At 52.4% G+C, this 14,946-nt stretch overlaps 7 protein-coding genes across 7 annotated transcripts; 3 read left to right on the top strand and 4 right to left on the bottom strand.

The window, feature by feature from the left end:
* Positions 1 to 346: 346 nt before the first annotated feature.
* Positions 347 to 1,055, top strand: CC77DRAFT_1054745 (hypothetical protein). Its single transcript, XM_018527813.1, has one exon. It carries the CDS (start codon positions 602 to 604, stop codon positions 923 to 925), a length of 324 nt encoding a protein of 107 aa, XP_018380198.1. The 5' UTR covers positions 347 to 601; the 3' UTR covers positions 926 to 1,055.
* Positions 1,056 to 1,523: 468 nt separating this feature from the next.
* CC77DRAFT_974926 (putative carboxylesterase, type b) lies at positions 1,524 to 3,457 on the top strand. The gene is made up of 2 exons (XM_018535908.1): positions 1,524 to 1,607; positions 1,696 to 3,457. The coding sequence occupies exon 2, from the start codon at positions 1,947 to 1,949 to the stop codon at positions 3,372 to 3,374; it is 1,428 nt and encodes a 475-aa protein (XP_018380197.1). The 5' UTR covers positions 1,524 to 1,607; positions 1,696 to 1,946; the 3' UTR covers positions 3,375 to 3,457.
* A 233-nt stretch (positions 3,458 to 3,690) lies between these two features.
* On the bottom strand, positions 3,691 to 5,028 carry CC77DRAFT_1000958 (deuterolysin metalloprotease). The gene is made up of 3 exons (XM_018523137.1): positions 4,685 to 5,028; positions 4,341 to 4,626; positions 3,691 to 4,286 (listed from the first exon to the last, which is right to left on the bottom strand). Exons 1-3 carry the CDS (start codon positions 4,884 to 4,886, stop codon positions 3,707 to 3,709), a joined length of 1,068 nt encoding a protein of 355 aa, XP_018380196.1. The 5' UTR covers positions 4,887 to 5,028; the 3' UTR covers positions 3,691 to 3,706.
* A 314-nt stretch (positions 5,029 to 5,342) lies between these two features.
* CC77DRAFT_556813 (cytochrome P450) lies at positions 5,343 to 7,765 on the bottom strand. Its single transcript, XM_018532171.1, has 3 exons — positions 7,415 to 7,765; positions 6,863 to 7,356; positions 5,343 to 6,811 (listed from the first exon to the last, which is right to left on the bottom strand). The coding sequence occupies exons 1-3, from the start codon at positions 7,544 to 7,546 to the stop codon at positions 5,800 to 5,802; spliced, it is 1,638 nt and encodes a 545-aa protein (XP_018380195.1). The 5' UTR covers positions 7,547 to 7,765; the 3' UTR covers positions 5,343 to 5,799.
* Positions 7,766 to 7,896: 131 nt separating this feature from the next.
* On the bottom strand, positions 7,897 to 10,796 carry CC77DRAFT_1000956 (UDP-Glycosyltransferase/glycogen phosphorylase). The gene is made up of 2 exons (XM_018523136.1): positions 9,265 to 10,796; positions 7,897 to 9,216 (listed from the first exon to the last, which is right to left on the bottom strand). The coding sequence occupies exons 1-2, from the start codon at positions 10,660 to 10,662 to the stop codon at positions 8,107 to 8,109; spliced, it is 2,508 nt and encodes an 835-aa protein (XP_018380194.1). The 5' UTR covers positions 10,663 to 10,796; the 3' UTR covers positions 7,897 to 8,106.
* Positions 10,797 to 11,280: 484 nt separating this feature from the next.
* CC77DRAFT_948242 (hypothetical protein) lies at positions 11,281 to 12,408 on the top strand (the record flags this gene model as incomplete). Its single annotated transcript, XM_018535190.1, has 2 exons — positions 11,281 to 11,733; positions 11,782 to 12,408. The coding sequence occupies 2 exons, from the start codon at positions 11,281 to 11,283 to the stop codon at positions 12,406 to 12,408; spliced, it is 1,080 nt and encodes a 359-aa protein (XP_018380193.1).
* A 1,467-nt stretch (positions 12,409 to 13,875) lies between these two features.
* Positions 13,876 to 14,795, bottom strand: CC77DRAFT_1013851 (NAD(P)-binding protein; the record flags this gene model as incomplete). The annotated part of the gene is made up of 3 exons (XM_018523864.1): positions 13,876 to 14,132; positions 14,166 to 14,446; positions 14,506 to 14,795. The coding sequence occupies 3 exons, from the start codon at positions 14,793 to 14,795 to the stop codon at positions 13,876 to 13,878; spliced, it is 828 nt and encodes a 275-aa protein (XP_018380192.1).
* Positions 14,796 to 14,946: the final 151 nt, after the last annotated feature.

Raw genomic sequence — 14,946 nt, 5'->3', positions numbered from 1 at the left:
GGCGCAGATCTGAAATCGTGGCGCAATTCTGCACTAGAAAGTGTGGCTAGAGATCTTCTGCAGTGGCTGTGCGCTGTGCAGTCACGTGAGGAACATCAAAACTTTACCTCTACCTTTCCACGCAGATGTCTCAACAACGAGAGCAGCTATCGACAAACCGAGTGAAGATTTGAAATGCTGGCGTAAATCTGCACAGAATGGCTTCTTTCGATTTTCTCTAGCTAGCTCTCTGGTGTAGCTAGCTAACCGCGATCCTACTACCGCGATCCTACGCCTCGCTTCTTATCGCATTCTTATCGCTACTAACAAAACAGCGCGATTGTAGTGCAATCGCGCACATCCTCTAGGGTAGGACTCCTACGCTGTTTTTTCGGCCTCACGGCGATCCTCAGCCAAAATCCGATAACTCCGGGCTGTACGCCGTACTACGGCTCCCAAAACTCCACCCCCTACGGATACTGTACGGACTAATGAGAGGTCTCCTACGTACGGCTTACGTACGTCGTATCACCGTACAGTACCTCACCGTACTACTGTACGATGGGAACGCTGCATCCTGCCCGAGTATCCTAATGCTAGCATTCACCAGAATCATTCTGATATGACGAAATTCAGCGGCGCAACGGATCCGGGCTATGTGAGGGTGCGAGGACAGTTGTGGTTGTGGGTGGATGCTATTGATGAACGGAGGGGTGTCGAACAGGCGCAGGAGCACGTCAGGCATCAGATGTCTCACACATCCGAGGAAACACGTCCACCAGAACACCTCATCCAAACTCCACAACAAACAAACCAGGACAAAACAGCATGCGAACCGGTTCGTAACACAAGTACCACTGCATCGCCTAGCAGCGGTGGCGGCCCGATCTTTATGGGAAATGTAACCGCTGGGCGTGATTTCAAGTATAACCAAGGCGTGATCTGAGGGGAGATATGTCGCTAAAGTTGCTAGAACTATAGGATGCATCACAGGTGTGATACTAGTTTCTCCAATGATTAATTTTGTCTTTTCCCACTGTTGTGTTGGGGACTGGCTGTCAGGCCGGGCGCTATAGCAGGGCCTTCTAGGCCATTCTGGGCCTTAACGGCCCTAAGCGCCGAGAGACAAAGTATATAGACCTACAGAACGCTATCGTGGCTTAGTAGCGGTTCGTCTCTAGTCTACTATACAATATACGCTTGTGTCTCTTAACAACAGTGCATCCTGTATCAAGATAACCTTATTGTTTGACACTGGCCGACTGACTGTTCGAAGACATTCGAGCCGTGATCTTGGAAGGAAAGACGTGCACAGGGTGTGCTGCTATCATACCTTGTTGCTTCTACTGGAAAAAGCAAACACTGAAACAGGAAACATGGTACAACCAAAGTTCTTGTGCCGGAACCGGAAACGGTGTTAGACGTTAGGCACGGAAACAAATTGGATGACGCGTCAGCACGTGAACTCGCGTTTCGGACCGACTTAGACGTCATCATCCTCTTTCTTTGGACCCCTCCAACACACTACTCTCACGCTTGTGCTCTTCTTGTCCTAAGCATAACGTTATGGTGGCGGCTTGGCAGACGTGCAGTTGTACCACCACGTCATGAATCTACACAGCATACAGGTAAGTCTGTCTGACTATATTCAAGGAGGTAGCAAGCTTGTCGTGAATTAAGGTCATGTCTTCTCGATAGATGAACTCACTCTAGCAGCTCACTACACGTGTCGCGTGCAACGCGTATATGGAAAGTGTGTCAAAGAACTCCGTCAGAACGATGACAAACTTACCACATGGGGCTACCTCGGAAATTCACGAGGGCGCAGAATAACCACGATAAACCTAGCGTAGGATGAAGTCGACTCTCTATTGTCGCCAGAGACCTGCATTTAAACGACCATTGATCACCTTCACCTCTAATCCACCACCCTCCACGAGCTTCTTCTAAACACCTTCCAAACTAGAATGAACATGTCGACCGCAACTCAGACAGTAAGATCTTGGCTTGGGATACCTTATGCCACCGCCCAACGCTTCCAACGACCCCGCTTGCAGCCTTTCGACCAGAATCGATCCTTTGATCACCTCGGCCCTGCGCCAATGCAGGCTGGTGACACCAGCTGGCTCAATGCTAAAAACGGGCTTAGTGAGGACTGCCTGAATTTGAATGTCTGGGCACCCGACCAAACGAACGAAAATCCACTTCCTGTAATAGTCTACATCTTTGGTGGGGGCTTTGAAGTGGGTGCAAACACCTCCGCAACATCGAATGGCTCAGGTCTTGCCCAGACTGGCCGCGCCATCTGTGTGTCCGTCAATTACAGACTTGGCCCATTCGGTTGGCTGTCACTCTCTCAATATGGTGGCGTCTTTGCCAACGCCACCAACCTTGGCCTACAGGACATGATCACCGCACTCAAGTGGGTGCAGGAGAACATCGCGTGTTTCGGTGGCGACCCCCAAAATGTTACCGTTGCCGGACACAGTGCCGGTTCCTACTCGACAATCGGCCTACTCGCCGCTCCATCCGCTAGAGGACTCTACAAGCGTCTTTCAGCGTTCTCGGGAGGCGCATCCCGCATTGTTCCAGCCTGGTGGGCTGAAGAACTGGCAGTAAAGTTTCTCGCCGCACTCGACATCGATGATGATCCTGAGCAACTGCTCAATCTAGACGCAAAGGTTCTTGCTGAGACACTCTTCAAGGTCACTCCCCGCGATATTGGTGACCGACATGGTATAGATAATACTACTATCGGCATTGTGGACGATCGCTCTCAACCCGGAGCGGTTCTGGATAGCACACCGCTGGAGGTGCTCAAATCAGGGGCATGTCGTGAAGTGGATATAATCTTCAGCACGACGTCAAATGAGGCGGACTGGTGGGTTCTCAACGCGACCGAGAAATTCGACCCGGGCAGCATCTCCAATATAGTCGAAGAGCTTGTCGTCATGTCGCGCATTCCGAGAAGCCGCGCCAAAAGAATCGTCGCTACGTACAATGTTAATGGCCGCACTCCGGTCGAGGTGCGAGGGGCACTCTTCACTGACTACTTCTTCACCCTGCCCGCTGCCCGCGCAGCACTTGCACATGCGGCTGCAGGTGGTAATGCACGTCTGCTTACTGTCGGACCTGTCGAGGGTGCGCCCGCAGTGCACGGTACAGAGATGTACGGCATCGTCGGTCAGCAGCGCCCTGATTGTGGTGATCAGCAAGTTATCCGGGATGTCTTTGTACGCGACACCCTCCTCGACTTTGCTGAAGGCAACCACGATCGACTGTGGGAGACTGTCAAGAAGAACCCAACCTCAAAAGGCGTCGGCGAACTAACCTATGAACCTACCGCTCGTGCTATCAAAGTGCTGGAAATCTTCGAGCATGTTGTGCGAACATAGCGCTTTGATTAGCTAGCTGGTCCAAGTTGTCCTGACACCTGGAGAAGACCTGTTGGAGATGGATGAACTCAACTCAAAAGTGCTGCATGTTAAGCAATCTTATAACAAATCATTCTAAGTTCAGACATCTCAATTCTTCATTCTCATGCCAACTAACTTTTCGAGAACCGTCGCGCTCTTAGCCGATGTCTTCGCGCAGAGTACCGTATCTCAATATCCCTCCGGACTGCCTGATCGCGCCTGTGACATGATGCATAAATGTGCAGTACGCTGCTGAAACCCAGAAGGATTTAACAAGTGAATTAATAGATAGATCCCCTCAACTACTTTATCTAACCAACGGTGCAGCCACCAAGCCTAACACTCTCTGCGAACATCTCGTATGTATCCGCATTTGCAGCAGCCTGGGTGGCGCTGAGCTTTTGTGCTGCAACATACCCATATCCGTAGTCGTTTGTACCGTACAAGTGCGTCATCTCGTGCAGAATGCTGCCAGCCTTGTCGTAGTCGTCGTTGCTGCACTGAGCGGCAAGCTCGGGGAAATCCCAGAAGCCGTTGTTGGGGCATGGGACAATAACGTTCGCGCTAGGAATGGTGTAGAGGAGTGCCGAGCCGTCGCTGCAGTCGTTGTATGTGTCTGTGCAAGAGATCTTGGGCGAGGTTGTCTGCACGTTCTTGACGTCGTTGTAGATGGTCTGTACCTTGGACTTCACCGAAGTTGACTTGAACCAGGTGGTGAAGTAGTCGGCTCCGGAGCCGGCGGCGGTGTATGCGGCACCGGCCATGGAGATGGCATCTGAGACGCTAGTCTTGAGGATAGACGTTTGCGACGTCGAGCACGAGGAGTAAGTGATGGAGCGCTTCTGAATGCGGGAGGCAGCAGGCTCAGAGCGCTTGTGAGAGATGTGTTGCCTAGGGAGCTGATATCAGTTCCTATGTCTTGCCAGAGTTATGGTCGTAGCTTACTCAGCTGCGCTGCTTTGATCCGGAGTTACTTCGACTGCACCAGTCGTCTGGTCCGCACAGGAGGACAGGTCTTGGAGAGCAGCGGGAGCCTCCTCTCCTGTGGCGTAGCGGAAACCTTGGACAGCGGAGACCTTGGCTTTCTGAACGCCCTTGAGCTTGTAGCTCTTGGCTGCATTGACCGGCACGGTGATTGTCTCTCCAGCCGTGATCTTCTGAAAGTTGTCGGCAGTAAGACCGGTCTTCTTGTAGTTGACGTAGACTCCCTCAAAAGGAAGAGCATTGCCAGCTGTTTTGACCGTCAATATGAATTCATGGCATGTAATCGTCATTGAAGGTATGCGTACCTGCATCGGCTACCAACAAGTCCTTGGTCTCATGGGCACTAAACACGGTGTTGCCCTTGAAGACTTGGATCGTCTCGCTTCCGGTGTTGGTGACTTGAACATTCACAACATGGTTGTCTGCATGAGCGATCGAGACAGAGAGAGGGCAAGCTGCCGAAGCTGCGCCAGCAAGAAGAACGATCGGAAGAGTCTTGGTGAGCATATTGACAAGCTTTGATAAAGAGTCTTGCTTAGGAGGCGGGTTTCGAAGTGATGAGTATCAAACATTGAAGCATCAGTCACCTCTTAAGTACTATCGCGGCGGGAATTTCCGGCGTTCGGCGTGGGTGATATCCCAATGTTCAACTCATTGATGGTGTGCCAGCACGGGGGACACTCTGCGTTGAGCAGGTGTTTAACCTTCCCCATGATATCTCGTCAACGCTTGGTCAGTTTCGGGTGAGTCCGCCAACCTGCCAAGCTGTCTTGAGCAGGTGTTTAAGCTTCCCCATGATCTCTTGTTAAAGCTTGGTCGGTTCCGATTGAATGCTTCGGCTTGCCAAGCCGTCTTGAGCAGGTGCTCCACACGGTGATTAATATATATCCTACGCAAGCGTGTCCTAGCCAGATATAGTACGCATCCATTAGCGAATAATGTAAAGATAGCGATACCACGAAAGGGCCGCTCCGTAACTTAGTGGGTGCATATGTCGTGTTAGGCGCCACGCTACCGCAGTTTAGGAAGGTCTCCGGCGTTTAGTACAGATTGGGGTGTAGAGACCCAGAGCAGCCAATCAAACTGTCGCAGCGCGCAGTTCACTTGCTAAGATAGCCGAACAATTGTTATCTCAGCCTCTACCGATTCGGCCCTTATTCTGGTCAATCATAGTTTCTCCAAGTCTCAGCCTTTGGATGCTCTCTATGTTACAAACTGTCGGGGATTGTAGATAATGTAGGTCACAAGCGGGGGAAGCCAGGCGAGTGGAACCTTCTTGCCAAAACCCAACCAAACATCAAGCTCATCCATGATTTCTCAACACAGCGACGTGAGAAGGACCTCAGAAGAAGAAGATTCAACTGGCCTGATAATGCGTCCATCCGATTCCACCAATCTCAACTCTTCTTTCTTATACCAACTAATTCTTCGAGAATTCTCGCGCTGTGACTTTGCAAGGAAAACCGTGCACAGGGTGCGCTGCTCCCAGCGGTACCTGATACGCTCTCTCCCCAAAGACCGTCTTGACACCAGACGAAGGATGCAGCCGGTCCCACTCTTCATACTGATCATGAACGTCGAATTCGCGGACTGTCATCGCCAAGGTGATCTTGATATCCAGCATCGCAAGCGTTTGGCCAACGCAGTTCCTTGGGCCAGCTTCGAATGGCCGCCATCCACCTTTTGGCGGGTACAGAGGATGGCCAGGCTCAACAAGCCAGCGCTCCGGCAGGAACTCATGAGGCTCAGGCCAGTATTTTGGATTCCGCTGTATTGCTCCGTGTAAGATCCAGATGTTGATGTCTTCGGTAGGGTACTTGTTTCCACTCTTGTCACGTAGGAAGACACCTGGAAGCCCACCTCGCATGCCAGCAGCTGGTGGAAAGAGTCGCAGGGTTTCTTTGATGACAGCGGTGGTGTATGGAATCTTATTGATGCGCTCTGGATGCATGTTCAGTGAGGTAGCAGCTGTGTCGATGCCGTACCCAAATACCTCATCGAGCTCTGCACGAACCTTGGCCAAAGCATCTGGGTGCTTGGACAGCAGATATAGACTGTAAACAATCGTTGCAGCGGTCGAGTCGTGCCCGGCGAACAAGAACAGGCGGATCTGGATAGTCGCCCACTTCTTGAAGTCGGCATCAAGCTTCGCCGCAGCCTTGCGCTCGGTCATGTACGCTGCTATCGCAATGTCCATGACGGAACTTGCACGATTAGATGGCTCATGGGTCTTCCAGTCTTCATATTGCTTGTCCAGCTCGATGCCGATGTATCGATTCATGGTTTTGCCGTTCCACCATTCGATCAAGGGTCGCATAGGGTTCCAGCGTATGAAAGGGTTCAACTCTTCATCCTGGCAATGCCATTCGATAGAGCTTCGCATGGCGGCTGCAAGCGCATTGTGGCTAGTCATGGAGTGAAGGCGAGTATTGCTAAAGCATATCAGCACAAGTTCACGCTGCAACGAAGCGACATGCACTCACATGGTGATGGCACCGATTACGTCCATCATGTAGTCGCACGTCAATCTGTCCAGCGAGAACGTATCCCCTTTCTTCGCGTGCTCTCGCAGTAGCTTCACGTAGACTTCGGCTTCCTCGATGATGTGCGGTATGCTCCCAAGCATTACCCTGTCACTAAAGCCCGGGTTAAAGAGCGCCCTCGAGCGCTTCCACTCCGCGCCGTTCATATCAAACAGATTAGGCCCACCCGCAAAGGGTGCAAAGAACGGTATGAGAACCGGAGGCTTTGGAAGATCATGCTCTTGACATGCTTGTATCGCTAGATCTGGCGAGGTGACTACGAGGAGCGGACTGCTAAAAGGCCATAGATCGACGTAAAAGCAGTTGTCCGAGTCCGTGAAGTCGTTAGATAGCAGGGTGAATACATCAGATTGTTGGGAGCCTTTGGGAAACTTTTCAAGGAGTCCTGGTAGCACTTTGAGGTTACCGGCTGCGAAGTCCCACGGCGGCATGGGCTTCAAGTTGTATCGCGTCAGCTTGAAATAGGCGGCAGTGCTCAACTGGGTTGCGTACCAGTCCTTGCTTCTTCAGCTTGTAGAAGATCGTGCGCATCTTCACGAGCTTGAACATAAAAACGCTCATGGCAGCAGCCGCTGCAGATAGCGCAATCTGCCATATTATGCGGTTGAGCTCAGTTGCAGTCATCGCGTCCGCGCGCTACTTGCAGTTGCCGACGGAGATCTGGTGCGTCTTCGTCTGGGCGTCGATGGCGTTGAGGAGGCTGTGATGGGCGTCCTGCTGCGCGTACTCAGCCGACACTGCTAGCACACTAGAAGGTGTGAGGATCGGATGCACATTAAAGCGGAAGAGAAAGTTCTGTGGTCCGCGCAATATTCAACATGTTATTTGTGACGGCTTCAGCTGTCTCAGCACGTCTAGTGTTGGCAGCCTGATGCGGACGAATTAGAGCGCGTGGGGGCCACGGGGCCCGCGGGCGCGGTTGCCCAACCACCGGCCGTTGCTGCACTAGTCACCTTGACGTCTCACGACCTTCACCACAACACTAAGCTTTGCAGGCTGCAGCGCTCGTTACACTGATCCTACGCTAATGTTTGGCTATGCTCGATTTCAATTCCTCCCACTTCGCTACCAGATCTGCCTTCTCGGCGTCACTCGCACCACGGAAGCCAACACCCGATCGGCGCAGCTGAATGAAGAAGATCTCGGCCTGGACAGCAGTGAGATGGCGCGCCAACAGTCCCCGCTCAATTCCCTTCAAGAAGTATCCTGGTACGCCGAAGATTGCTGGTAACGTCAGATCGGCATATTTCACAATGTAGAGTCAACTCACCAGCCATCGAATGGAAGTAAAGACCACCAAGACCTCTACCAAGCCCTTTACCGAAGCCAAGAGCGCCCTCCTGCTTTGCACCGAGATATGGATGCCTTGCAATACCCACCAATGCATCGCCGAAGCCGAGCACGAACTCTTTCCCAGCTAATTTGCATCCGCTTCCAAACCCAGTAATCTCATCTCTTCGCCTGGCAGGATCATTACGTATCGCATACGACGGAAAATTTCGAAAGCCGTTGGCCATGTTGTAGAACAGAGCGACTGGTGCCTTGGCACCAGTTGCTGTCAGATCACCGATGTAGTGTGCGGTGGCGCTGACTATCTGGTACCCACGACCGCCTTTAGCTCTCCTTGCTGCGACTCTGTCACGGAGGGCAGTCAGCCCCGGTCGACTTGAAGGTTTCTCAAAGTTGTGAATCATATCGTCTTCGTAAGATTTCGCTGCCATTCTGTATGCCAGGTGGTGGAATTGCCTCGAAGTGATACCTTTTTCCAGCCTGGCGTCATCCGAATCGTCCCTTGTCAGTGTTCTCTTCAATGCTTCAAGGTCCGATTCGCGTGGTCTTTTCTTCAGGCGTTGAGAGAAGTCTGATGTATCTGTGCCAAGTGAAGCCATGAGTCCTCCGAAGGCTGCTACGGCACCTACGAATGGTCCTTCGGCTCCTTCATGTGTGTAGTAATGACGATGTCGCAGTAGCCGTAGATGCTTCACATCGAGTACATTCTTCTCGACAAGCGTACATGCGGCCAAACCACTCAAATGTGCCCCAGTCTGTTTGTCACGCCATATAGCCAGCCGTTCCGGACATAGCTGACATCGCATGGCGTCGATATTCAACCTCTGCTCGAAATCTCGCATCGTGTCACCAGCGCCGTCTTCTTCTGCAATACTTGCGGCCATCTTCTGCACAGCAACTTGTACCGAATCTTGGAGCGCAAAGGTGATGCTATTGGCGAGGCTCTCTGCAGTCATTTGCTTGAAGGGAACAGGCACCGGACCGGCACCAGCTTTAGCAATCATCTGTTGCGAAGGTCAATACAACCCCATCATCAATCGTCACAGACTTACCTGTCCCCAGAAGGGCTGATCACCAAAGAACGGCACAACAACTGTGGGCTTTCCCAATGCAATCCCGGCAGCTGTTGTACCCGCGCCTCCATGATGCACAACACACGATACCCGTTTGAACAGCCAGTCGTGTGGGCAGTTGCCGATAAGGTAGATGTTTTCTGGTACCTCACCTCCGCCTACACCTCCCCATCCCTTGGACACTATCGCTCGAACTCCTGCTAGCTTCACAGCTTCGAAGAGAAGCTTGGTAAGGCCTACCGGATCGTCGACCACGATGCTACCAAAGCCAATATACACTGGCGGCGGTCCCTTGGCGAGGAACTCGGCCAAGTCATCAGGCGGAGTGTAGTTTGAACCGGCGTCCAAAAACGAGAATCCCGTGATGTTGATATGCTCGCCCCAGTCAGACGGCCGCGGGATCAGAGCCTGGGACCAAAGGTAACTGTACGGGATACGAAGCCTTGGGAGTAACCGGTGACCCCACAGCGGACTCATCGCGTCTAGGCCTAGAGTCTGTGTTCGGAACTTATTGATGACATCTCCGAGGCCTTGCCAAGTTAGCAGCTCCATAATGCCGAAGCTGAAGTAATTCGCCACAGACTTCTCGACTTCACCATATTCCATAGCCGCGAGGGGGTGGTGAAACGCTTTCGTCGGCGACCATGGCATTGTGAAGACCATGTGCAGCGGAATGCCCAGCTTCTCTGCGCAGTGGATATGTCCCATTGAAGGCGGATTGGCGATGATAGCGTCGGCAATGAACAGGTCCTCCGCCGCGTCTACATTCAACGCTGATATTCTCTCGCCCATACCATCACCGGCCTCGATACAACTTCTCCAGGTTCCGTCCATCATTTCGGCCATCTCTTTCCGTCGCTTGCCGATATCACCAGCTTTGATGGACTGCATGTTGGGTAACAGGCCGGGGTTCTTCACCATGTACGCCATTAGCGCTTCCGGATCACCACCAATCGAAAAGAACTCCACGCCATTGCTTTCCACGAAATCCTTGAAAGCTGGATGCGTGCAGATGCGCACCCGGTGATGATGTGGAGCGGCCTGAAGCAGCTTCGCGATCGGAATGAAGGGCTGCACGTCGCCCCGAGATCCACAGATATGTATTGCAATGTTCAATCGCGGTGCACTGGTGTTGCTGTTCTGTTCCTTGATGAACTCATCCACTAAGGTTGTGCTTCCTCTTCGCGGTCTTGCGCACCGCGCTGGTCGGCATGCCGCGGCTTCATCCTGGGCCTTATCGATCCAATGTCTCAGCGCATGCGTGTTCTTGTGGAATTGGATAGCGACCTGGCCAAAGGTGTTGACTCGTCCGGTACTTTGCGCTTTGTTGTCATGGAATTCCCCGCGTTTCTGGTTCTTGTGGAAGTTCAAAGGCATGGCGACAGCGATACCGGCTGCTAACGCTGACTACATTGGGTCCCCGTCGATATATACGGACCCAAGATTACGGCTTGGATGACATAATGTAAGATTATCCACGTTTGCTTGGGCATGCAGTCGGACCTTCTGAGATGAGCGGTAGCGCCAATGCTCACCTCTTGCTTTTCTGGCTCTAGATCTGCAGTTTGCGGGTCTTCTGCGGCAGGCCTCGCCAACCACAGCGCGTTGTATCGCCTCGGTTGGCGATCAACCGCCCCCAGCAAACCATCGCCCGTACCATCGTACGAAGTAATCACAGTCGGCCGGATCTTCTCAGTAGCCTGGACCTCAACACCGACGCACGCGCATCACCGCGCAGATGATTTTCGCGTTGGCACGCCTATCACGTTCGTCGGAGATCCGCATACAAAGGCTCAAGCGCCTCTAGCTTGAACCGCGTGGAGGAACGGAGGAACAGCGGAGGAACATGCGATCGCAACGATAACGATTATTCTTCTTCAACCTTCACTTTCGCCTTGGACACAAGAAAGGACACTTTGCGCCACGCCGATTGCGCATACACGTCCAGCCATGACGGACAACCAGGAGAAGGGCATCACAGGGCGGGCGCGAGGAATGTCCCTGTCATCGCTGCTGCACACGACGCCGCAGCTGGGCATGTGGCAGGCCACAGCAACGGCAATGGCTCAAGCGCCAAATCTGACCGAGCTGCGAGAACCGGAAGTCGGCGGCGCAAACATCACCTTCGATGCCCATGGCCATGCGACACTTATCGCGAAGCCGGACGAAGATGGCGAGCTTACTCTGGTCAAGTCGCAAACCAGAGTCCTCGACCGTCCAGCGACAGACGAACCTGTGCTACCAGGAGAGACAGATGAGAAGGCACACAAGCATTTGCGCAGGCATCATGGGCATGGCATCCGCCGCCGACAGACGCTGAAGGAGAAGCACGCATCTGAACACAAGGAATCGTGGGGTTCGACCATCAAGAACGGTCTGAAAGCATTCTGGGTGTTTTTCCTCACACCGTCTGGCTTCTTGATCACGATTTATGGCCTCAACGTCGTGGTAAGTTGACCCTTATCCTCCCACAATCATGCGCGCTGACATTTGCAGGCATGGGGCGCAATGCTCTTCTTCTTGCTCCTAAAGGCTGCCCCTGCCATGTGCCATGTGCGTGGCACGCAGATCTACGACTGCGACAATGACTACAGTCAGAATAAGATCTGGCTCGAGATCGACAGCCAGATTCTTAACGCACTATTCTGCGTCACTGGCTTTGGCCTCGCACCCTGGCGCTTCCGCGACTTCTACTGGGTGAAGCGCGCCATTCACTTCCACGATCCGAACGCTATGCGCCGCCTCTTTAACCAGAACAAAGCGTGGTTCCGACCACCTGCGTGGTTCACCGAGAGCGAAGGACGTGGTGGGGAGACCCTGGAGCCGGCTACATTCACGGGAGTGAGGGCGCCGCCAACGAGCATGTGGAAGTTGGCGTTCACGGTTGATATGATGGTGTTAAATACACTGCTGCAGGCGGTCCTCTGTTTTTTCATGTGGCATTACAATCGCTTGGATCGTCCGACGTGGGCAACAGGCACATTCATCGCGTTGGGATGCGGCGTCGCGATGTTCGCCGGTATCATGTCGTGGTGGGAAGGAAGGAAAGTGAAGAAGATTGAGGGTCCGGAGATCAAGATTGAGACGAAGGCAGGGGAGTCGAGCGAAGGCACTGCTGTATAATACCTCAGCGTAGAGACGGCACGTTAAGTATCGCGATGTTAGTTCATTCAATTGAGATACTAGTAATAAGACCTCTGCGCGCATAGATATGGTGGATGCATACACGCTAGGACCCTGCTAAACCCGGCCCAAGGATGTGTAGCGAGACATCGCTGACTACTCTACGGTAGACAACCCAGCGAAGCGGCCCAAAGGCGAACGTGTCGTGACTACTACGAACAGCTGTAGGACAAGAACAAAAGTAGACAGGTAGAAGGTACTAACAGCATATATAGGTAGTTTCTGAACCGTCTTTCCGTCGCAGAAGCGCTGTTCTTGTGAGTACAGGAGATGGTACCGATGGTGGGATAATGCATGTCCTGGCATCATGTCGTGAATTCCAATTCGATTAGAAACTCATAGACATCAATGTTGGGAGTGTTGGGACAAGATGTTGCCGCGTAGATTCCCGAAGAGACCTCAGTTCCTGTTTTGTAAGAGATCCCGACTGTCATATGCTTACAGCATCTGTAACGCGGCGTCGCACATGTACATCGTCCCTCGTCGTAGTGCATCAAGACGGATGGTTGGCGACCAAAGGGGGCCATGGTGAGCCTACCTCCAAGCGCCTGCACTATTTTCAGATCAAAGGGTGTTGGGGACACAGGTCACTGTACGAATTAACGCCCAGCGAGATTGTGTCGTTGTAGAAGAACAAGCAAGTCGCAGATGAGGACGAGGACGAAGTCGTAGGCGCAGAATAGCACTATCTAATTCAAGGCGGAGATGACGACCTATAGAGCGACAAGGAGAAGGACGAAGAGGAGTAAGAGCTGTTGGAGGCTCACATCTTGAAACTCTTGGTATCGTTGTTAGTCTATTACCTGTAAGACGACGAGTAGAAGAGCGCGCTCGTCAGCACCACAGCAGTAATAGGGGTAGATGGTGACCATGGGTAGAGGGCACTGTTAGCGTACATGCCTATCATGTCCGCTATTACTACCACTGTACGGATGTTGGGGTGACATCCGGCAGCGAAGACACGTCAAGACCGTGCGACCATAATCACGAGTAAGGAGGGTTACGCCCCGTAAGACCCCCATGAAATGGCTATAAACTACTTTCAACTGATCTGGAAAACTGCCAATCGTTTTATGATGTTGAGCAGCTACGGGGTCATGGCTAGCCCGATGGACTGGTTGTTGCGATTGCGGACTCGTAACATGAACATCTGGTTTTACACCAACGATTACATAGGTGAGCAGACGCACTGCAAATGATTGTTACTCGTGATTAGCGGGTTAGGGTTAAGTTGGCTAATTCATACTCGAGAACATATTCGTCTGCAGTTTCACAAGACCGCCGTCTGGTACGGAGTATAGAGATTCGATGATTGCAAATGAAATCCGTGTATATAGCTGCGCATCAGAACATCAACCGCGCAGTTTATGCGGAACGCTAGACTAGTGCTTTCTTGCCGTCCCTAAGTTACTCGTGGTCAGTCTTGGTTGTAATCGCATCCCACTCAGCCAGTAACTTCATGGTTCCTTCAATCTTCTCGCGGATGCCAGGAGAACAATCTGAGCCCAGCGCCACGCGCATCGGAACGTCTCTTCCTTCAGCGGCGCCAGTCTTCGTTAAGATGTCGACTATCACCCTAGAACCCTTTTTTACATCACCAGGCTGATTGTTATTCACATTATCCAGTGTCGCCCTGACCTCGCCCACAGCAGTCTCATCATACTCTTAGATTCTCTTCTCACTCTTGATTTGCGTACCAGCATTGAGGAAGCCAGTTCGGAAATATCCCGGCTCGATAACTGTCACAGAGATCCCTAGCGGCGCAAGCTCACTGCGCATCGACTCGGAGATGCCACTGCATGCCCACTTAGTGCCAGCGTAGAGCGCGAAGCCCGCACCACCATGCCAGGAGCCAATGCTGCCGAAGTTCGCGATAGTGCGGTGACCAGAAGTAGCGCGAATGTAAGGCAGGAAGGCCTTTGAGACATTCAGCATGCCAAATACGTTGGTATTGAACTGATCAAAGTCCTCCTTGGGTCTGCTTTCGAGTCAGTCCAATATCTTCGAGGCGTACCGGGTGCCCAGAGCATGACTTACGAGGTCTCCTCGACTGCACCAACAAGGATATAGCCAGCCGCGTTGACTAAGTGATTAATACAGCCATACTGCGCATTAGCCTCTTGTGCAATCTTTTCGATCTCTGCTTGCGGTGCTGTGACATCGAGTGCAACAGTCACTGCGCCCTTCTCTTGTAAATCGTGGAGGCGCGACGTGCTACGTGCGCTGGCGATAACCTTGTGGCCGCGAGAGAGAGCCTCAAGAGCTATGTATTTGCCAAAGCCACTCGAGGCTGCCGTAATGAACCAGACTGGCGTTTGAGAAGACATTTTAGGTGTGCGTGTGACACAGTTCCGGTTCACCGACAAGTTGGAGTAGCGGGAGGAGAGATTCGGGAAAATGAGGAGGAAGGTGCTATTGATTCGAATGAATGTGCATGTTCAGCCTTTAAAGCCTCATGCCGCTGGATACTCTTTCGGC

This window comes from Alternaria alternata, assembly GCF_001642055.1.
Source record: "Alternaria alternata strain SRC1lrK2f unplaced genomic scaffold CC77scaffold_30, whole genome shotgun sequence".
Classification (NCBI taxonomy): Eukaryota; Fungi; Ascomycota; class Dothideomycetes; order Pleosporales; family Pleosporaceae; genus Alternaria; species Alternaria alternata.
The sequence above is the reverse complement of the archived record's forward strand: the minus strand, read 5'-3'. Positions and strand labels throughout refer to the sequence as shown.